This window comes from Phocoena phocoena, chromosome 6 (genome assembly GCF_963924675.1).
Source record: "Phocoena phocoena chromosome 6, mPhoPho1.1, whole genome shotgun sequence".
Lineage (NCBI taxonomy): Eukaryota > Metazoa > Chordata > Mammalia > Artiodactyla > Phocoenidae > Phocoena > Phocoena phocoena.
Window position 1 is genome coordinate 84,803,729 of NC_089224.1, and position 24,834 is coordinate 84,828,562.

At 39.7% G+C, this 24,834-nt stretch overlaps 1 protein-coding gene across 1 annotated transcript in view; it reads left to right on the plus strand.

Moving 5' to 3' along the window:
- PLPPR1 (phospholipid phosphatase related 1) overlaps positions 1–24,834 on the plus strand; it is a 274,737-nt gene that overhangs the window by 233,176 nt on the left and 16,727 nt on the right. The window contains exon 4 of the mRNA XM_065879298.1: positions 9,086–9,218. Within this exon, the coding sequence (XP_065735370.1) occupies positions 9,086–9,218 (133 nt within the window). The remainder of the gene's footprint in view (positions 1–9,085; positions 9,219–24,834) is intronic.

Consider the following 24,834-nt stretch of genomic DNA (forward strand, 5'->3'; position numbering starts at 1 on the left):
ATTCAGGGGGCCAGTTGTTAGCTACATTACTTGTAACTTGAGACTTAGCTACATTAAATGATTTGCTGAAGGTCGCAGTTCTGTATGTAATCGGACAGTTACCCACCCATTTGGTTCTACTTTTATGTTCCTCCCGAATGAGGGGCATTGCTAGGAACCAGCACTGATTACAGCTGATGGGTTAATGGCAGAGAGCTGAGTGACCTTGAAACTCTGCTGTGGTGCTTGATCTTCCCCCCAAGACCTGAAAATAAGTGAGCAACGGCGGGACAGAGAGCAGAACTCCCCGGATGCTCAGGGACATCTCCTGGGAGCAAGGAGCCGTGTTTACTTCTGCTCCTTCCTGGAGAGATATGGGGTATCCTAGAGCAGTCTTTTTTGGGCCACTTGAACACGGATCCCAAGTGCCTAGCTCAGCACTCCCCCTGCCCCTGAGTGTGCATCCTTCATTATCCTCACACTTCAGTCATCCTGTCTCAGGCCTGATCTGTCAGGAAAGGGAGGGATCCCAGTTGTGGCTTTGCCCCCAGTAATTGTGTGACCTCTGCTAAGGCATGTTCCCTCTTTGGGTTCTATTTCTCATCCGTAAAAGGTGGGGTTGGGCTAAATGATCTCCAAGATCTTTCTGGTTCTAATATTCCTTGAGAGATGAAAAAAGAACCTTCTAATTGGAAGACGCCAAATGTCAGATTCCCAACTCCCTAGGCTCTCGACTTTCTTTCAGGAGTTCAATCTGTGCCTGGCCAGGCGTTTCACAGAATGGGTGTGTGTGTGTGTGCGTGCGTGTATGTATGTGTGTGTTTTTACTCCTTCTTAAACCCATTTCCTATTTTCCCTGTAGTAGAAAGAAGGCAAGACTCCTCGGGGGTGACTTATGTGACACAAACTAATGGCAATTCTCAAAAAAGGTAGTTCGACCTGGACTCGTCCTTGGTGCTCTGTGTATTCTCTAGCACAGGTGTCCCCAAACCCCAGGCCGCGGACCGGTATCGGTCGTCAGCCTGTGAGGAACCGGGCCGCACAGCAGGAGGTAAGCGGAGGGCGAGCCAGCGAACCTTCCTCTGCCGCTCCCCATTGCTCACATTACCGCCTGAACTTTCCCCCCCTCATCCGTGGAAAAACTGTCTTCCCCAAAACTGGTCCCTGGTGCCAAAAATGTTGGGGACCACTGCTCTAGCACATTAACCACAGAAAAACCTACCACCCTAAACTGCCGTGTGTCTGCAAGGATGGGTGCTGCTTGCAGGGACACACAAGAAAGGCATGAGGGAGAAGACTGCCGTGGGTCTGACCTGTCATTTCCTATTTCTCCTTTCGTGCTTCGCTGTCAGAAAGGATCAGCAGCATATTGAGGCAAGGCCACACAGGAGAAAGCTGCGCAGGGTCTTAGGAAAGGTTAGAGCTTGGGGGATTTACTGTGTCCAGAACGATTTAGCCAAAAGCGTTGGCCACACGTCCAAGAAACCGCAGGGTGCATTCTGACCAGCGTGGAAACCCTGGCTAACAACTGCCTCCGGCCCCCTGAATAAACTCACAGACTCCGAGTCAAAGGCAGAGAGCCTGTCTGGAGAAGAGGATTTAACCCGGTGGAGAATCTGATTGACCCTTATTTTATCTCAGCCCCAGCACCCCAGGCATGAGAAAATAGCTAGTAAACCTTTTTTTGGCCTCACAACAAAGTGATGGGAGTATTTAGAACGGAAACAGCAGAACGTTCGACACCCAGCCTGAGAGAATCGACACAGCTCACAGTGTGTGCAAGTGGGCACGCGCACACACACAAGACTCATCTAGAATTTGCTGGGAACGGAAGAGACAAGCATAACTTGATAGAAAGGCACAATCTGCAGGAAACTGCGACTCTTCACCTGGGCGTTTCTGGGCCATAAGCTCTTGCAGTGAATACGATAGCTCAGTGCACAGCATGGATCAGAGAGCGGGCCCCGCGTAAATGCACATCTGCTGCCTGGCTGGCGAGGGACGCAGCTGCCAGAGCAAAGGAGACAGTGTGGGCGCCTGTACTGAACAACCTCATCTGTTGAAACCCCTTTTTAACACTTCATCATTCACATCTTTTTCCCTTTTGCACATTATCTCATGACTTTTTTTTTTTTTTTTTTTTTTTTTTTACCGTGAACACATTTTCTTTGTTGCAAATGTACTTAGTCATTACAATTGACGTTTTTTTCTGGGAAAGGGTTATAGATAGTCTCATTAATTGTTGTGGATTTCCTATTTACTATCCATGTGGCAGATGAGTGCTCCAAATTCCCTTACAGATTATTTTTTCCCTTAACATCGTCCCACGGAGAGACTTGCTTACCACCTTTGAGATGCCCCCTTTTAAGGACTGGCGAATAGATGATTGTGTTAGGAGCTTTGAGAATTTGTTTCTTGAAAAGACTACTGTTTGCCTAAAATTGTGTGATGGTCAGTTTATTTGGTGATCACAATGCATTTTAGTTTTTACTAAGAGCAGTATTTTAGCTAACTCATTTTAAATTCCCATTTCTCTTGCATCCACCATCCAGAAAGGAAAAAAAAAAAGGCTCAAGAGAATACCCTGCTTTGGAAATGTAGCATCCCACCTTGGTGTTGCATTATATAGCAAGTGTCAACTTAAGAGCGTTTTGAATAGGTAGATGCCACCCCTGGATTAAGACCAGTAATGACGCTCCAATCCACAAAACATTTATTATGTGAGTTGCTGAATGATTTCCAAAATGCCATCATCCACATGGCCTTGATTCTATTGAAGCGTTCAGCTTTGAAAGGCACACAAGTGTCTAGAGCTGAATTCCTTTATTTACACTTAGATGTGATAAAGCAGAAGTCAAGGGTTCTTGAACCAAGCACAGCTCAGCAGGTCAGAGGACCGGAACCTCTCTGCACATCTGGGTTGTCACCGGCACTCATCAGGAAAGATGAAAGCAGAGCATTTAGACGCCAGCAGCCGGGACTGGCAGCATAGTCAGGACATTTAAAATCCCCTGGGTCACTTTTAAACAAAATCTATGGCAAAAACCATGCCTGCCTTTCTTGGAAATGCTCACGAGTAAAGAATCTTCCCACGGAGGATATTGGAAGCATCTAAAAATCCCTGGGACTGAAATCTCTGAAGCTACTTAGACATTAATATTGAGAAGTATGCAAAGAACCCTCTCCTCTTCCTCAGAGCATGACACACAGAAATCCAGGGAGGAGCTACTAGCCTCTGCTGTCCTTAGGCACACAGATAACAGAGGTATCAGGCAACGTGACGACTCTGGAGCAGGCTGTGTCCACTTTGCTTTTAGGGAAGATTACTTGGTGAGGGCAAAGCCCCACGGGATTTTAAAAGTGAATGAAGGCTGAAGGAAGAAGCATTGCAAGAAACTACACTGACCCTGGAGAGCTTAACCAACAGGAGAGAAATTAAAGCCCAATTACATGATTTCAGTTCCCTTAATCAGCCCTCTCTTGTCAGTTCCTATCATAAAGGCAAAGATGTTGGAGCTGGAAAAGCAACTTAAAGTTCTCCTAGTCCAACAGATAAGAAACTGACAGATGAGAAACTAGGCCCAGAGAGGTCAAGCAAGTGGTCCAAGATCGAACATCTGGTTAGGGGCAGAGCAGAGCTATGTTTTCTTAATCCAGGACAATTTTTGAAGCAATTTCAATACACATTCTTGCCTAGACCGACCAGTAAGTGACAGCAATAAACATTCCTTGAGCACCTATAGATGTTTTGACATACATTTCCTAATACTCTCGATAATTTTCTGATATAGTTATTACCCTCATGTTCAAAGTCATGAACAAAAGAAAAGCAGCTCAGAAAGGTTCAGTTACCTGCCCAAAGTCACATCAAGAAGGGAGGGAGCTGAGATTTCAACTCAACAGCCCACATTCAAGAAACAGCAATGACTCTGATATTGCCAAGTACCAGAGCTACAACTAGCATATGTGTGAACCCAAAACATATATTCCAGGAATTCTAGACACGCTTTATGATGACAGCCACATAGAATATGCAGTGAGTCTCCCTTACAATATGAAATTATAATACATCTTCCGGTGACCTTTTTCTTCAGATTTCATATTTTGAAATCTGAACACTATCCCCTAAATATTTTACATTTATATCACTTATTTATGACTTATCATATCTCCTTTAAAGATTGTAAAGAAGTGAAGTCTGCAAGATAACACACCAAACTGATGTATTATATTCCAGGGTTATTTGCTTATTTGCCATTTGGGTTTCCATATTTGAAAGACAAATTTATCAAGTTATCCTCACTAAAAGTATATTTACTGCTATCTAAGTGTCTTAGGTCATGTCACTTGTGATTGTAGCCAGCATAGCTGGGGGATGGGAGATGCACCAATGGAATTCATTTGCTGTTTGTTCGTGGCCAGGTCTAGAGTTTGGCCTTGATCATTTCTCACCAGAGGGTATGCTCATTTGCTATGAGTGATAGGATGCTTGTTAGCCAACAATTTGAAAGGCCATAATAGGCAGGACAGCCAGGGCCGAACACATGGAGAGTCCCACATGTCCCAGCTGCTCTCTGAAAAGAGTGGTGGATAGAGGCAGAGTGTGTGTGGCAAAGATACAGATGGAGGAACCCAACCATTGCCAGAACCAGAGTCATAAATCTGCCAGTGGGTAGACGGCTTCCAACATTGGCTGGGCCTAGGCAGCAAAGAAAAGAGACCCCTACCTTTATCAAGCAGAATCTTCCCTCTCTCTCTCCCTCTCTCTCCAAGCAGAATAAGGCTGTGTATGAGACTATGGAACCCAGTGGATGGAGAAATAGCACCCTGTGTGTGATCAGAGAAATGCAGTGAAATGAATATCCATGAAGCCCATTCACTGAGATCTAAGAGCTGGATTATTTTATCAGCAACCTTTATGTCCATCACAGTCTGAACTGGATGGACCAGGAATACTGTCCTACCTTGAAGTTATAAAATGACCCCCTTCCTTTCCTTCTTCCTTCCTTATGTAAACATTATTATTTATTATACTCAAAGTATTATGTCGGTAATTAGATATATAGGTTAGCATATATCCTTGCTCTGATTTTTTTCTTTTGTATTTCATACCTCAATTGTGATTTGAATATTGTTGACCAATAGTATCAATTCTTGTTTTTGGTTTGTTTGTTGATTTTTGGTTTTTTTTTATTTGGCTGCAGGGATCTCTTAGTTGTGGCATGCGGGATCTAGCTCCCTGACCAGGGATCAAACCCGGGCCCCCTGCATTGGGAGCGTGGGGTCTTAACCACTGGACCACCGGGGAAGTCCCAATAGTATCAATTCTTATACTGCTTATCACCTTTGACATGAGCGTCTTAGGACATTTTACTTACGGATTTATTTGAGCCCCATACCCTTTTCACATGACAAGTTTTGTTTGGTATGCCTTGGAGTGATTTTGTTTAGATCTGTGTGTATGTGTGCACATGTTTATTTTCTTTTTTTTACATCTTTATTGGGGTATAATTGCTTTACAATGGTGTGTTAGTTTCTGCTTTATGACAAAGTGAATCAGTTATACATATACATATGTTCCCATACCTCTTCCCTCTTGCGTCTCCCTCCCCCCTACCCTCCCTATCCCACCCTTCCAGGTGGTCACAAAGCACCGAGCTGATCTCCCTGTGCTATGCGGCTGCTTCCCACTAGCTATCTACCTTATGTTTGGTAGTGTATATATGGCCATGCCACTCTCTCACTTTGTCACAGCTTACCCTTCCCGCCCCCCATATCCTCAAGCCCATTCTCTAGTAGGTCTGTGTCTATTCCTGCCTTACCCCTAGGTTCTAACAAGAACATGTTTTGTGTAGATTTTCTCACATTTTCTTGCTTTTTTGCCTCTTGTGTGAGTAGTGACAACCTTCACTAAATGGAGAACTTCTAGAATTTTCTTCTCTCTTTCTTATAGAGTAAGGATGTTTGGGGCTTCTGAAATGGCTGAGGCAAGAATTGCTCATTTCTTTTCTTATCCCTATGTGTTTAGCACTCTCCATCCCAGTTCCCTGCTTTACTTTTTAATCATGTCATTTCACAACATTACACGATATACTTACTGGTTACTTTGTGCTCTCCCCCACTATTCTCTGTTCACAGCTACGTCTCCCATGCTAGAACAATTCCTGGCAGAATGGGTGCTGCCTCTCCAAAATTGTTGAATGCAAAATGAGTATATGAGTAAATTTAGTTTAAAAGAGATACTTCACTTTGTATTCGTTAATCCTTAATTTTTTACTATATTTCTAAGCAATACAGCAAAAATTGCATGCTTTCTGGTCCATATTGGGAATTTCCTGCAGAGAAATCTTCAGAGAAGTTAAGATCAGAGGGTTCTCCCCATACATAGGTACTCTAAACATTCAGTCTTTCATTCATTCAACAAATATTGATTGAATCTACTATATACCAGTCCCTGTTCTAGTTACCATGCAAGGAAGGGCAAAAGTCTTTCCCATAAGGACATCATAGTCAAATGAAAGAGGGACATACAGACAATAATTGCAATTAATTGGGTAGATGTCAGGAGAGAGATCTGTGTAATATGTTGTGGGAACAATGACAAGGCAGGATCTCCCTTTTCCCGAGGGGACCTGGCAAAGTTTCTTTACAGTCTACCTCGTTAAACCTGTATTCCAAAACACCTGCATTAATCTGATACGCTTAATTCATTCAACATTGAATAACTCCTATGTACCTTACACTGGGCTATGCCCTGGGGACATAAGTGGAATAAGACATGTGGGACATCCCATAACAAGGAATAAAAATGATAGCATGTAATCGTACTATCATTGTAATTTGTGATAGAAATGGAAAGGAGAAACACAAGGTAAGAGATTCACGTACAACACGAATGCCTAAGCTAGTCTGTGGGAGCAGAGAAAGCTCCCTCAAGGAAATACTATTTCATGTACCCGACTATGCATGAAATTATCCCCATCTGTTCCCTAAGATAAAGAACAGTAATGCAGTGCCACCATTGCAGTGGGGACAAACAAAGCCCCTTGGCACCTTGTTTTGGCAGAGAGAGGTCTAACGAGAAGAGAGGGAGGGCTGAGTTCTTGAAACTATTCAAATATTTTCACCTGACAGAGCATCAACTCATTGTTAATTCCAAGGGATGTCAGGCACAAAATATTCTTAGACATACACAGACAGCACCTGCCAAGGTGATCCATGCTGGCCCATCATTTGTCTGTCTGACCCTGAACTCAGTCTTTTCCTGCCAACTTCCATCCCAATCTGACTTGCCCATAGTTCTATTTCCATTACACCATTCTATCTTGTACTTTAATATCATCTACATTTTTTAGTGTTTTAAGCATATTGCATTTGTTTTGTTTTCTATGTTGTCAACGTTAAACACAAATTCAACAAATATTTTCCTGCATCACTGCTGAGTAAAAGTGTAGCAGTTAAGAGAAAGGACTCTGGAGCCAGGTTTTCCTGGCTTCAGAGCTGGGATTCGTGACGACCTTGGACAAAGTATTTAACCCCTCTACACCTCAGGTGTCTTATCTGTACAATGGGATAACAGTATTTATTTATAGACCACGTGCTAGAGCTGCTTCAGACACTGTCTGGCTGTTTGTGGCCAAGTCCCTGAGACTTTCGGGTTCCTCCCTCATAAAAGGAAGGGGAAAACATCTGTAGATGATTCCAGTTTTACTATTCTATAGCTTAACTTCCATCTCTCATGTGCCATTCATGATGGCATCTTGATCCATCTAAACAGATATTCTATAATGATAGGAAGAGTATAAGGCATAGGAATTCTTAAAACATTGATGTTTATCTAAAACCACAAGCACACGCATAGCAAAGAAGAACAATTATAAGATCACATTCTTCTGGGAAAATATTGAGATGAGGGTTCAGAAAATAAAAGTGGCATACAATGTGGTGGGAAATGTGGACTTTGGAACCCAGTTGTACTGAATACCAATCCCAATGCCTCCACAGGCCAGTTGTATGCTCTGGAGGGTAAGTTACTTAACTACACTGAACTTTCATTCTTCACCAGGAAAGCGAAGGTAATACTACCAACACTAGGGATTTTGTGACCATGAAAACTATTATGATAAAGTGCTTGACACCCAGTTTGCAATAGATGATGGTAATTATTAACTTTTTATTCACTGAAGGTTCTCAGTCTTCAGCTGCGGCAGTGTCAAAGTTGGTGACAACTTCCCTCATGCCAGATCCTTATTTTAAATGGAAATACAGTGCACTGGGTGCTATAAGCATAATGAAGAAATATAAGATATGGTCCCTGTCATCGGGAAGCTTACAATGTACACAAAGGCATTATGAGTTAAATGGTAATATACATGTATTGGTTCAAGATAACAAGAGGTGCCAATCATAAAGGTGTGACAGTCAACCAGTTCAGAGTAGGAGAATATTGATCAGGCAAATGTGTTCAAATAAAGATGGTAGTACTGCCACGTAATGAAGTAATAACGCGATGGGTGCGTATAATGCCCTACTGGGCTGTCCCCGTCATCCCGCATCATTGCAATGCACACATTCAGTTAAAAATATTCAAGGGCTTCCCTGGTGGCGCAGTGGTTGAGAGTCCGCCTACCGATGCAGGGGACATGGGTTCGTGCCCTGGTCCGGGAAGATCCCACATGCCACGGAGCGGCTGGGCCCGTGAGCCATGGCCGCTGAGCTTGCGCGTCTGGAGCCTGTGCTCCGCAAAGAGAGAGGCCACAACAGTGAGAGGCCCACGTACCGCAAAAAAAAAAAAAAAAAATTCAAATCCAGCCTGAGTGAGCCTTATCATAGATTCTATTATTCAATTTATTATTTCAACTTAGGTTTCATATGACTTTAGAATTTAATATTATAGCCTGAAATCTATCTGAAATTATCAATTATTGCTTTCTCTAATTCTTTTGAAGAGTTAACTGCAAATTACTATTTAACTCTCCATCTCTCCAACATGATATCTTCTAATATAATTGTGAAGCCTCAGAAGTTTTGAGTTTTTTCTTAAGCTAGTGGCCTCTTTTATCAGACAGCTATCCAACTTGACAATTCTTCAACATTTCTTTTCCAGATTTTTATTGGTGAGATATCCATGTATTTCATAAAGTCAACCAGAGAATCTCTGATTGCCCAGGAGAAAACAATTCTGACCGGAGAATGCTGTTACCTGAATCCCTTACTCCGAAGGATCGTAAGATTCATAGGTGAGTACAAGGGCATGTTGGACTAAGCCCTCGCTTATAGGTACAACTTACTAAACTTACTGAAGAGGAACACACTTGATAAAATAACCTAAGCTATGGAAGCATCAACTTTAAAAGCAAGAGTTGTTTCGGGGATTTTCCAGGAAGTACAGAAATTGAGCCTGATCCTGGTGCCAAGTCAAATTTTTGATCCTTAAAGTGAAGCAATACTTATTATATTGTTTTACAAATGATTTCAACTTTGATTTTTAATTCCTACACAATATTTATCTGAGATTCCCTTGGGACATATTTTAATATTGACTAGATATTGCCATATACCCTTAAGCTGAGTCAGGCAAGGGGGTACAGCATCAGGAGACACCAGTAAAATGAACTAGAAATAATCAACTTTCCTGACAAAACTTTCCTATCCAGTAACTTTGTTATGCAGGGAACTTTAAAAAGTATGGAAAATCTAATCCATCAGGTCTTAAAAAGAATGCCTTTCCAAAGTTGGAAAACAAATAGTTTTATTAGTGTTCACGATGAGGAATAATTAAGACATTTTCTATTACCCTCCTTCTAGGACTTTTATAAAAATCCTGAGGGTATATGGATAATGATTATAAATATGGGAATGAATGTGTATGTGAGTAAACGTAGGAATATAGATCTCTCAGAGTTCCTACACGGTGAGTACTCAGTAACTATTAGTGTTCTAATGAGATCCTGCAAATACCTACTGGTCGGGTGTTCATGGGAGCCAGGATAAAACTCTGAAAGTATCAACATGGTGCTAAAACAAGCCATGATACCATTTAGAACACATGGAACTGACAACTGAGAAAGTGAGGGCCAGAACACAGCTCCTTTGGTTATCCTTAATCCTTTTCTTCCTGTTATAGAAAAGGGTCGAATTTCCTCAAGTCATGAGCAAATGATCATATCAAAATCAAATATGCAGTAACTTCACGCACCCCTATGTTCACAGCAGCACTGTTTACAGTAGCCAAGACATGAAAACAACCTATATGTTCATTAACAGATGAACGGATAAAGATGTGGTACATATACACAATGGAGTATTACTCATCCATTAAAAAGAATGAAATAATGCCATTTGCAGCAACATGGATGGACCTAGAGATTATTCTAAGCCAGAAAGAGAAAGACAAATACCATATGATATCACATATCAATGAAATCTAAAATATGACACAAATGAACATATCTATGAAACAAAAACAGACTTACAGACATAGAGAACAGACTCATGGTTGTGGGGTGGGGGGTGGAGGGAAGGACTGGGAGTTTGGGGTTAGCAGATGCAAACTAGTATATATAGGATGGATAAACAACAAGGTCCTACTGTGTAGCACAGGAAACTGTATTCAATATCCTGTGATAAACCGTAATGGAAAAGAATACGAAAAGAATATATATGTATAACTGGATCACTTTGCTGTACAGCAGAAATTAAACACAACATTGTAAATCAACTATACTTCAATAAAAATTTTAAAAACTATGCAGTAACTTCTAACGTTGGCATGGGAGTTAGGGAAGTAGTAGAGTGGGAAGGCTAAGAAAACCTAAGTTAAAAGAAGTAACCCTTAACATTAAAATAGTCTTCGGCATTTACTGATGGTATTTGCAGAATGACCTGTGGGTGTCTGCAGTCAGCTCATTGGGTATACCCTCATCCATATGATGTCACGTCTATCTAGTTTACTCATTCCAAACAATGGTGCCTTTCAAAGACATCCAGAGTTTGGTCACCTGCTACCAGAGTGGCTTCAAGGAAGACAAGAGGAGAGGTGAGAATATTTATTATACAGAACACTGGACTAGACACTTTATAATTTCGTTTGATCCACCCAACACCATATAAGGCAGGTTATAGTTCTAACTGTGCAGACGAAGAATATGATATAAAATGGGATAAAGTAACTGTTCCCAAGGACTGTGAGTGTGTGGGTAAGGCTAATAATGCCTGTATTAGGGATCTTCTAAGCATGAAAAATACTATGATAAAGTGCCTGACACCCAGTTTTCAATAGATGATGGTAATTATTAACTTTTAAGTTTTCATTCCATGATTTTGCTTTCCGTGGTTTCAGTTACTCACAGTCAGCCAAAAATTTTAAATGAAAAATTACAGAAATAAACAATTCATAAGTTTTAAATCATGCTCCATTCTGAGTATGATGAAATCTTGTGCCATCCTGCTCTGTCGTGAATTATCCCTTTGTCCAAATTATCCCACCCATCGGTCACTTAGAGGCCGTCTGGTTATCAAATCAACTGTCATGATATGGCAGAGCTTATGTTCAAGTAATCCTTCTTTTACGTAATAATGGCCCCAAAGCGCTACAGTAGTGATGCTGGCAATTTGGATATGCCAAAGAGAAGCCGTAAAGTACTTTCTTTAAGTGAAAAGGTAAAAGTTCTCGATAAGGAAAGAAAAAAATCACATGCTGAGGTTGAACACTAAGAACAAATCTTCTGTTTGTGAAATTGTAAAGAAGAAAAAAGTAATACATGCTAGTTCTGCTGTCACACCTCAAACTGCAAAAATTACAGCCACAGCCATGGTAAGTGCTTAGTTAAGATAGAAAAGGCATTAAATTTGTACAATAAGATATTCTGAGAGACAGAGATTACATTCACCTTTAACTACAGTACATTGTTATAATTGTTCTATTTTGTTATTAGTTATTGTTGTTAATATCTTACTGTACTTAATTTATAAGTTAAACCTTATTATAGGTAAATATGTATTAGAAAAACATAGTATATATAGGATTTGGTATGATCCAGAGTTTCAGGCATCTACTGGGGGCGGGTCTTGGACCATACCCCCGTGGATAAGGGGGGACTACTGTAATTTACGATCCCTTGGAGAGCAGGGACTATATCTTTTTCACTTTGTATCAACAGCATATTGCAAAATGCCTGGCACATAGTAGGTTTTCCATAATTTTTCTGGAGGAGTAAAGAGCAAAAACTAAACTCTGTTAAATCATAGATTTGCCTAAAATTGCTTCCATAAATGCTGATTCTTAAATATTCATTTGCCTCCTGTTTAATTAACTTTATTACCTCTCTTCAGCTTAGTTCTAAAAGATTAGGGTACGTAAATAAGGCAATTTCTAAAAGAAAGTCAAAAGTCTATTCTGACTTTTCATATAGGAGAGTTGAAGATGGGGGGAGGGGTCTATCTTGAGATGGGTAACTTAGTATGTGTGGATTAAAATTTTCCAGAAAAAAACATATTACTTGAAGTAAAGATCCTTTATATGGAGATGTTTCCTTTGAAAAAATTAAAGTAAAATAAGGTAATAAAATGCATTAGAAACGTTATTGTAAAGGTCTTAACAGTCTTTTTTTTCTAGCCCAGTAGCCACCAAAATACACACCATGCAGTTGGCATTAGAAAATAACAACTGTTTCAGCTAACTATTCTAATTAAGCTGAAATGGCATGACTTTGCTCTTGCAGTTTATGTAATTATTCTAGAACCCATTATCAATAGTGTTACCCAACAAATACAATCAGCTTCGCATTGCAAAAATGGTCAGTGGACTAGCAAAATACTTTTTAAAAATAATGCTTTATGCTGTCAAGGATGAGAAAAAACTTGGGATTCTAGTACAATTCTAGTGAGACTGAGTTGATATACCCTTTCTGCACAGCAATTTGACAGTATATTTCAATAGCCTTAAAATAAGCCTCCTTTTTAATCCAAAATCCTACTTCAAATAATCTTTCCTAAGGAAATGATCAGAAATGTAAATTAATTTTTATGGACTAAAATTATTTTGTCATGACATAAATTAGAAATATCCAATAATATAATTTTTACAAATAATGCTAACCATCATAAGGTACAATCTCAGAAAATGTTATTTTTTAAGAAATTTTAATGAAAGGGGAACTATTCATGATATAACACTATGTGGAAAAAGTCAAGACACTAGGAACCTATGATTATTTCTAAATAAAAAGAATGCAACATGATACGTATGTGTGTATATGTATCTGAACATGTATTTGTGTGTGTAAGTATTTGTGTGTGTACATGTATCCCACAGAAAAGAGATTGAAGAAATGTAGAAGTTAACTGTTGTTATTCCTGAGTTGTACGTTAATGGGTGAATAATTTTATTTTTTGCTTTTTATTCTATAATTTCCAATTTTTAAAATCATAAATATGTATAATTTTAAAATCAGTAAAAGAGCTAGACATTTTGGGAGGAGTGGCAAAAATAGAGGTTATCCCAAAGGATGGCCAAGTCCTTTAACACAGTGTTTGGCGTCGAAAGCAGAGCTGAAAGTGGCACCTTGGCTCTCGAATTCCCTGTCTTCTCTAGGCTGTGTGGCAGGGACTTGAACAGATAGCCCCTCATCCTACCCCACAGAGTCAAAGTAAATTTTAACTGAGAAAATGGCAATAGCCAAGTCAAAGGGAAAACATGCAAATTAAACCATCTCTTCCTGTAGACAAATGCTAATTGTGTTGACCTTGACAGAGAGGATTGAATTCCTCTGATTCACAAATCCAACAATAAATTTTTTCCCCAAGGTTCTCATCATTATAAGGAGGATGAAATAGACTCACAGACATAGAAAACAAACTTATGGTTACCAAAGGCGAAAGGGCAAGGGGGATAAATTAGGAGTTTGGGATTAACAGATACACACCACTACATATAAAATAAGCAACAAGGATTTACTGTATAGCACAGGGAACTGTATTCAACAACTTGTTATTACAATAACCTATAATGGAAAAGAATCTGAAAAATATATATATATAAAAAACTGAATCACTTTGCTGTATACCTGAAACTAACACAATATTATAAATCAGCTATACTTCCACAAATAAATAAACAAACAAACAAAAAGAGGATGCCTGGTCTCCCAGGCTTTAGCTATAAACCCTCATAGTTAACTTCTGTAACCATTTCTAAACTGTTGTATAATTTCTCACACTGTGTTACATGATGTGGGAAGGGAGGAAAGAAATTGCCTGAAGTAAGAAATTTTACCAACGTTTTATCAAATCAAATGTGGTCAAATTAGTGACACATATTTAAGGCTTCTCCCTTTCCTCATTTTTCCCTCTCCATTCCTTCCCTTCCTACATCAGTTCCTTTGGTATGCATTAAATTGAACAACAACCATACACAGATTTAAGTTCTCAAAAGAGATAAACCTGTACATTCTCTTTTCAGCAACAGAGACAAAATAAGGAAATCATATTTAAATTCTTTTCATTCACAAATATACTTGAGTAATCATATTCTTGTAAATATTAACTTTTTAATTTAATACTGAAAGTATGAATAAAAAGCATTAGAATTCCATGAGGGGTTTTGGTTTGTTTGCCATCTTGAATAACTTTCTTTTGAGTTAAAGAAAAAACTGATCCAGATATACCAAGATTAGATTGTCTTTTGGCACCTAAAATAGCCTGTCATCCAGAAACTGATTATTATGGCCTTTTCATTTGGGATCACACAGTTGCTCCATTATTACTTCCAATAAAAATTTAATTAAATACCAAGCAAGTCTTAGGCCATTTAGGTCAGGTCTAAGGATTAGGTAGCACTGGACAGAATAGAAAGTACTATGGTAAACGTTAATTCATGTAATGCTAATTAATTGCCATAAATTGTGATCTAAATGAAGCACGAATATTTTAAATGCAGCCTCAAAGGTCACAGTGTTTTATGGTTGTAAGAATTCATACCCTGAGACAAGCTCAGCCTTTTCAAGAACTAGAAAATCCTTCTCAATTTTGAAAGTCATTTAGATGTACTTTATCTGAAAGGAGACTCCATTTGATTCAATCAGTCCATTTCTACTTGCATTCAGCATTTATAATTATAAATGGGGGGGGGACTGATATTTTCAACCTTCAACAAGTGATTTTTTGGGCATGTACCATATGCAAAACACTGATTAAGGTGTTGAGGACATATTACTGAACCAAACAGAGATTTATTTGCTCTCATTGAATTTATATTCTAGTGGGGGAAGCCAGGCATTAAACTAAAAATCATAAATCATATGTAAATCATAGCGTTTGTGAGAAGGTAAGTGTTATGGGGGAAAATAACGTAGAAAAAGGAAATAGGGGGTTTGTGGAGGCAGATATGCAATTTTAAATGGGAAGGGAAAGGCTGCCCTACAATGAGAATTGTCTAGAGTTGGCAGTGACTTCATAGCAGGACAGTGACCATCCCAGGAAACTAGGCGCCCAGTGAACTAGGCCAGCTCCATGTGCTAACTGTGGAAGTTGACCTTGGCTGCATAGTCTAAAAATCAGTTGCAGTGCCCAGGCACCCAACTTTAGTTCCGAGTCCAGAGGCTGGACATTAAAAGAGAAATGTCAAAAGCAAGGCAGGGCATGGGCCTATAAGTTGATGGAGATATTTCTAGAACTCAGCAAAAAGAACCAGATTTGAAGCCTAGGTAAATAGATGAGGAGGAGAAAGCCAGGATGGATCTTAGGGGATAAAGGGAACCTCAGTTTCTGGACCCCATGAGCAGCCAAGCCACCAGACTTTGAGACGAAGATGTTTGGTGCTTCCCACTAGGGACCAGGAGTGGCTCTGGAGGCAGGGAGGGGAGGCATGCTGAGGCTGGGAGCCTTGGCTGACTTCAAAGGCATAACCAGGGATCAGGCTCTGCTCAGGTCTCAAGAAGCTGTGATAAGGCTGCTTTTGGTTGCTCTGCTCAGTGCAGAGAACAAGTCTGCTCCTCTTTGAATGTCATCCTCACTGAACCAGAGCGTTACAGACCCAAACAAGACTCCTGGCCCAGAACTCTGTAAGTTACTCTAATTGTCAAGAGGAAAGTTATTTAGTCATGAAACTCAAGTGACCCTTCTCTGAGGGCCCTTCCCAGCACCAGTGTTTAGAGGCTGGACTCAAATAAAAGGTCTAACTGAGCTGCTTGGGACTAACTCTAAGGACAAGGAAAGATTGGTGCTTAAGGACTAACTAAAAGGACTAAAGATTGCTGCTTTCTCTAGCACTTTTCACATTAACCAGTGCAAATTCACGGCATTTCAGTGAACTTATTTGCTGTAAAGCAGAGTTTCTCTACCTCAGCACTATTGACATCTTGGGCCAGTTAATTCTTTTCTGTACGGAGGAGGGGACATTCTACATTGTAGGGTGTAGGATGCATAGTAGCATCCCTGGCCTTTACCTACCAGATGCCAGTAACACCCCCTCCTCCATTAACAACCAAAAATGTCTCCAAACATTGCAAAATGTCCCCTGGGGACAGGATCACCCTCAGTCGAAATCCACTGCTGTGAAGGTTTAAAAAAGTACTTCAGGGCTTCCCTGGTGGCGCAGTGGTTGAGAGTCCGCCTGCCGATGCAGGGGACGCGGGTTCGTGCCCCGGTCCGGGAGGATCCCACATGCCGCAGAGCGGCTGGGCCCGTGAGCCATGGCCTCTGAGCCTGCGCGTCCGGAGCCTGTGCTCCGCAACGGGATAGGCCACGACAGTGAGAGGCCCGCCTACCGCAAAAAAAAAAAAAAAAAAAAAAGGACTTCAAAGACTTTAAAAAATTTATTTATGTTTTATTAATATTAACATTAATAAAGATTTATACCCAAAATCAGGCACAGCGAGGTACAAAAATACTGTCTGAATATCAGAAATGACTCCCAACAACTGATAAAGGGCAGTTTCAAAGTCTTCTACGATAAAAAAAATAAAATTCACTATATATGCAAATATCAAATCATTGCATTGTACACCTGAAACTAATATAAGGTTACATGTCACTCACACCTCAATTTAAAAAAGAAAAATACAGTAGTGTGTGCTTTGAAAATAATGTAAATTATTACATTAGAACATAATAAAAGTGATCAGGAAATGCGGATGCAAAAGGCAACAGCAGGAGGTCAGTACGGGTTGGTCACCAACAGGGCTGGCAGTTGCCTGCTGATGGACCTTGAGGCTGGTCTGGTGGTGGGAATGGGGGTGGATTCAGATCTACAGCTTGACACGAATCATACTTATTCATATTTTCGTATTCTTATAATATGAATCAGAAAGGGCAGAATTTGAAGGCTGTTATTTGGAAGCCCTCCAGGCTTTGCTTGCCTGATTTTAGATTTCTTGGTAGGTAAGGAATCGAAAATCTTCCCTCTCCACATTTAGTTTGTATCTAGGTATACTTTCTAGACTTATCTGTATCCTCCTCCTCCAGTCATTTTATTGTAAAATTATCATTGCCTCTGGCGAACTTTCAGGATTTTGTCTTATCAGCGTTTGGACCCACACTGCCTAGGGGAAGTGAGAAGCAGATACTGAAAGGCAGCAAGAGTGAGAGAGGAGGCTGACCCTTGAGAAGGAAAGCCCTGAGGAGCTGTCCTGACTGAAGAGTAAAGACCCTCCTGTTGAGATAAAACCGTGTTATCAAGAAATCAGGCAACTTTATGCTTCGGGGGAGTAAAAGTGTATTGGTTTGCTCTTTCATTTATAAAAACATTTGGGTGGGGGGGGGGGCTTCCCTGGTGGTGCAGTGGTTGAGAGTCCGCCTGCCGATGCAGGGGACACAGTATTCTTTAAATACCACCAGCTCATTGTATTGTAAAAAAGTTGCTCTATTAATACAAAAGATGAATAGCACACAGAGTTGAATATATGTTTGAGGTTGTTAGAATTATAGGGTTCTTATCCCTTTCCTGTTTTCAAAATAATTTTATAATCAACTTATTTGAAATACTGAGGATATCCACCTCCCTCAGTTATAAAAATGAGTCCCTAATATCTACATAGATCTCACAATTTACAAAATGTTTTTTACAACTAGTTTCTACGATTTGCATTAATAACCCAGTGATTTAGGTCTATTTAAAACCTCTTTTACAGATAAAGTAACTGAGGTTCAGATTGATTTTAATAAAATCTGTTCTTCAGATTAAAACCATGACATCCAGACAATAGACTGCTGTCAGCCTTCAGTGTTTCTGTGACATACACAGGAAAGACAGACCCAAGAATCTTGTTCTGTGAACCCTTGAAATTAACTATCCAAGGAACTGATGTATTTGGTTCTGTCAGAAACTTCCTTTTGAAGCACAATATTTGATGTTTGTAGATCAATTTGCACTGATGGTGTTTGTATTATACTAGAAACAAAGTCAGATTCATTGCTAAAGTGATGAGAAAAGTGCCTCATTCAATGATGACATATCTTAGGTATTCTATCATCTTCTTGTTGGAAAATTATTGGCTAAAATATTGAGGAATTCTTGTTCTGTTGTGACAAGGCAAACATTTCATCGGGAGCATGTTCTAAATCCTTGCCTTTTCTCAGTGCGTGGGTGAGAACTAAAGTGCTCTTTTTCATGGCCTGACACCTACCCATATATTTTCTTAAGTACATGAAAATACAAGCTTAGAGGGTTGTGAATAAGAGTTTGGATTTAGAGCCATAACTATTTAGTGTCTAATCCCAGCTCTTCTACTTACTAGCTGTGTGAACTAGGTCAAGTTAATTGACCTCTCTGTGCCTCAATTTCCTCATCTGTGAAACGGAGATAATGGTGTCTACCTCAAAGAGTTGTCGTGAGAAGTAAATGAACTAATATTTCAAAGCATTTAGAATAATACCTAGTACATACTAAACACCGTGTATTGACTACATTATTATCATCATTACCTAGTATCCATGGCGATCTTATTTAGACATCTCATCAGCTCAGTACACTTTGCTAGGAAATGGGATGAACATGGTAACTGCAGATAAAACGTCTTCACTAGGAAACTTCTAGTTTGAATAAAACATGTTATGGAGGAAACATTTCACCATGCCTTCTTTTTCTAAAGAAATGGTTGTTTCCTGAAGGAAGGCTCTTCACAGCTGAATTGAGAGCACGTTTGCAACAGCACAATTACTTTCTCCACTGAGATTTCCCACTAGGGAACTTGATGTGGCAAAAAGAAAAGCAAAAAGGAACTGTATTCGTTTCTTTGTATCTTCTATTCCATTTGCAATGGTGCTTGGATCAAAGGTGTGATCTAGAATTAAGACCTGGTGATTGAATCAGAATGTACTTTGAGGAAAGTGAACATAAGAATTCCTTAGATGTCTCCCCTTCTGCTGTCAAAATGGTGACCACATGCCACTTGCTTGTACTTGTTTGTGTGGGATAAGATCTTCATCAATTTTCCCACTAAAATAAAGGCCAGGAATTGAGTTGAGAGTGTGTTTCCATGTTTTTTGAACATCGTTGTAGAAGAACTACCACAAAAGATTCACAAGGCTGATTAACTTCTGAAAATGAGAAAACGTTCAACCATACTTAATCTCACACAGCACAGTTCTTGAATTCTCTTTCATTGCACTGTTTTGCTAACATAGACAGGAGAGCAGTCCTTTTTCAGAAATGTTTGATAAGAGGTTGAGAACATATGCTGAGGAAGGAGTAAGATTCCCCTCCCCTTTTCAGAGAGTACTATTACCAACCTAACCCAGATAACTTGTTTTTATGTCTTTTCCACTATCCTTTTTTTTTTTTTAATTCTATGTGTTAGTTTCTCCACATGAAAAATATGTAGGAGCCATGCTTTCACGTACCCACGTGTTAATATTTAAACTGACAACCATTGCAACTTCTGGAATCAAAAATGGGGCAATTTGTCCCAAAGATGTGCATGTCTATGTAAAACTGTACCCAGGTGCGTCATGATTTCCAATTTCTTGTCCTTCACAAATGTCTACAGTAAGAAGTCTTTCCTGTATATATAGCATAGATCTTCAGACTCCAAATTAAGGTTCTTTTCTCATTCTTGCTGCATTGAAAATGGAGAGTGCTTTGATTTCCAAATTATGATTTACAAGTTTTCTGACTCCTGAGACACTTATAAAGCCCCAGTTTTCAATTATCCTCTGTTTTGCTAAGGCACCTAGCACTCTGCAGGATTTGGGGACACTTATTAAAAAGAAAAATGGTCCCTACATCATACATGCCAAGTGGTTTCATGTCAAACCCATGTTCAACAGAATCAGGGATGTGAGACACCAACATGAGTTAGAAAATTTGGACAAGTTCCTATGCTCTTTTACCCTCTTCTCCTGTCAATCTTCTCTGAAGTTTCTTCAGCAATTGATTCACGGTTCCACAAATATTTGTTTGTTATGGACCAGGTTTGATACTAGGTGTTTGGATACTGTGTTGAACAAAAATAGATGTGTTCTCTGCTCTTTAGAGCTTGCATATTCTACAATCCTTAATGAGAGAGATGGACATTACTGAATAATCACACATATAAATTTCCTACTGAGATAAGAGGTACAAAAAAGAAGCATAACGGTACAATACTAGTTTAAAATAGGAGTATTTTTTCCTACGCACCTATGGTCAAGTAATCTACAACAAAGGAGGCAAGAATATACAATGGAGAAAAGACAGTCCCTTCAATAAGTGCTGCTGGGAAAACTGGACAGCTACATGTAAAAGGATGAAATTAGAACACTCCCTAACACCATACACAAAAATAAACTCAAAATAGATTAAAGACCTAAATGTAAGACCAGATACTATAAAACTCCTACAGGAGAACATAGGCAGAACACTCTGACATAAATTACAACAATATCTTTTTGGATCTGTGTCCTAGAGTAATGGAAATAAAAACAAAAATAAACAAATGGTACCTAATTAAACTTAAAAGCTTTTGCACAGCCAAGGAAATCATAAACAAAACGAAGACAACCTATAGAGAATGGGAGAAAATATTTGCAAATGATACGACCAACAAGAGATTAATCTCCAAAATATACAAAGAGCTCATACAGCTCAATATCAAAAAAAACAAACAACCCAATCAAAAAAATGGGCAGAGGGTTCCCCTTGTGGCACAGTGGTTCAGAATCCACCTGCCAATGCAGGGGACACGGGTTTGAGCCCTGGTCTGGGAAGATCCCACATGCAGCGGAGCAACTAAGCCTGTGCACCACAACTACTGAGCCTGCACTCTAGAGCCTGCGAGCCACAATTACTGAGCCCACGTGCCACAACTGCTGAAGCCCATGCACCTAGAGCCCGTGATCCACAAAAAGAGAAGCCACTGTAATGAGAAGCCTGTGCACTGCAACAAAGAGTAGCCCCCGCTCACTGCAACTAGAGAAAGCCCGCGCCCAGCAACAAAGACCCAACGCAGCCAAAAATAAATAAATTTTTTAAAAAATTGGCAGAGTAATATTCCACCTAGAGGGGTAGGATAGGGAGGGTGGGAGGGACATGCAAGAGGAAGGAGATATGGGGATATACGTATATGTATAGCTGATTCGCTTTGTTATGAAGCAGAAATTAACACACCATTGTAAAGCAATTATACTCCAATAAAGATGTTAATAAAATTTTAAAAATTTTTAAAATGGGCAGAAGATATGTATAACTGCATCACTTTGCTATATACCTGAAATTAACACAATATTATAAATCAACTATACTCCAATATAAAATAAAAATTAAATTTAAAAAATGGGCAGAAGATCTAAGAAGATATACAGATGGCCAACAGGCACATAGAAAGATGCTCAACTGCTCATTAGAGAAATGCAAATCAAAACCACAATGAGGTATCACCGCACACCGGTCAGAATGGCCATCATCAAAAAATCTACAAACAATAAATGCTGGAGAGGGTATGGAGAAAAGGGAACCCTTGCACTGTTGATGGGAATGTAAATTGATACAGCCACTATGGAGAACAGTATGGAGGTTCCTTAAACTAAAAATAGAACTACCATACGACCCAGCAATCCCACTACTGGGCATATACCCTGAGAAAACCATAATTCAAAAAGACTCATGTACCAAAATGTTCATTGCAGCTCTATTTACAATAGCCAGGACATGGAAGCAACCTAAGTGTCCATCGACAGATGAATGGATAAAGAAGATGTGGCACATATATACAATGGGATACTACTCAGCCATAAAAAGAAACAAAATTGAGTTATTTGTAGTGAGGTGGATGGACATAGAGTCTGTCATACAGAGTGAAGTAAGTCAGAAAGAGGAAAACAAATACTGTATGCTAACACATATATATGGAATCTAAAAAAAAACTGGTTCTGATGGAACTAGAGGCAGGACAGGAATAAAGATGCAGACGTGGAGAATAGACTTGAGGATGGGGACAGGGTGGGGTGTGGAGGAGAAGTTGTGACAAAGTGAGAGAGTGGCATGGACTTATATTCACTACCAAATGTAAAATAGATAGCTAATGGGAAGCAGCCATATAGCACAGGGAGATCAGCTCGGTGCTTTGTGACCACCTAGAGGGGTGGGATAGGGAGGGTGGGAGGGAGGGAAACACAAGAGGGAGGGAATATGGGGATATATATATACATAGAGCTGATTCACTTTGTTATACATCAGAAAGTAACACAACGTTGTAAAGAAATCATACTCCAATGAAGATGTAAAAAAAAAAAATACTACAATGAGGTATCACCACACACCAGTCAGAATGACCATCATCAAAAAATCTACAAACAATAAATGCTGGAGAGGGTGTGGAGAAAAGGGAACCCTTGCACTGTTGGTGGGAATGTAAATTGGTACAGCCACTATGGAGAACAGTGTGGAGGTTCCTTAAAAAACTAAAAATAGAACTACCACATGACCCAGCAATCCCACTACTGGGCATATACCCTGAGAAAACCATAATTTGAAAAGATACACGCACCCCAATGTTCATAGCAGCACTATTTGCAATAACAAAGGTATGGCAGCAACCTAAATGTCCAATAGATGAATGGATAAAGAAGATGTGGTATATTTATACAATGGAATATTACTCAGCCGTAAAAAAGAATGCTATAATGCCATTTGCAGCAACATGGATAGATCTAGAGACTACCATACTAAGTAAGCCAGACAGAGAAAGAAAACTATCATATGATATTGCTTATATGTAGAATCTAAAAAAAAAAATGATGCAATGAACTTATTTACAAAACAGAAATAGACCCACAGACATAGAAAACAAATTTATGGTTACCAAAGGGGAAGTGGCGAGATAAATCAGGAGTCTGGGATTAACATATACATACTACTAATTATAAAACAGATAACCAACAAGGACCTACTATATAGCACAGGGAACTAGCGTCAATATTTTGTAATAACCTTTAAGGGAAAAAGTTTGAAAATGTATATATGTGTAACTGAATCACTTTGCTGTAAACCTAAAACTAACACGTTGTAAATCAACTATACTTCAATAAAAAACAAAAACAAAACTTTATAAACTCAAAAGTGCTTTATATATATAGCAGTTATAAATTTGCATCTATATCTCAAATATGCAAACGTATCGTTTATTTTATTTTATTTTTACTGAGATGCAATTCACATACCAACCACAAAATTCACCCTTTTAAAGTGGTCAGTTTGGTGGTTTTTAGTACATTCACAAAGTTGAGCAACCATCTTTCTTCTGTTTAAGTCCAGAAAATTTCTTCCTCCCCCGCAAAAAATCCAATGCCCATTAGCAGTCACTCACTATTTTCCCTTCTCCCCAGACCCTGACGTCCACTATTTTACTTTCTATCTGTGGGTTTGCCTATTTTAGACATTACATATAAATTGACCATACAACATAAAAAAATAAAAATAAAATAGGAGTATTTTTTTTCCCCAAGACCCCATGTGATGTGTGATTATTTCTCCCTCTTCAGTCTTAAGTGGGGCAAGATCTATACACACTCAGTTTTCCTCAACAGAAGCTCTTGGCCCACTCTTCAGAGCTTAAGCTTAAGGGCAGGTTGGTGTGCACAGGGCTAAGTCCAATCCCAAATCAGCAGGCTTCCTACTGGAGTGCCTCAGCTCCAGTGAACTGGCGTCTCCTCATACCGCCACTGCCATGACGATGCAGTGCATGCAAAGCTATGGCGCCCAGCATGCGTGTCTGTTCCTCTCAGGAGCAAGCACTTCCTGCCTAGTTGTTGTCCCACAGTGTGTCTCTAAATACATTTAGAAGAATAAGGGAGGAGAGGAGACAGTCCCAGGCAAATTCAAAGAGCAGAACTCATCCAGTGGAGTGACAGCATCCCTATTTTCTGAGCAGTCTAAATCCTGGATCTCTGATTCAGGGGGCAGACAGGAGAGAAAGGAAATCTCCCTAGGTTTTCTCCCATGATCTTTGTCTTCAGAGGAGAAGCTCAGGTTTTCCATGAGGTAAAACTCTGTGTGTGTGTGTGTGTGTGTGTGTGTGTGACAGAGAGAGAGAGAGAGAGAGAGAGAGAGAGATAGAAATCCCTCACTGATTATCCCTTCAGGTTGGCACTATGAGTTTCCATCTTTTTTCACTGTCATTGTTTATGTTTTAGTGGACAGTTGAGAGGTGCTCTACTAGAGGCTGTTAGCAAAGTGCCATTTTAAACTGGAAAATTATACACTTATAATTTAATATGGAATAATTGGCCTTCAGTTCAGAGGCTCCACCTAAAGTCACAGGTTCTTTGTGGCTAAAAGGAATTTATTCCTTTCTTTGCTCACCCCACCAGTCCCTGCTAATTATTACTCTGCAGCCCGGGTCTAGGCTTCCTAATGAAGGCCTCCTGTGTGGACTCAGCAAC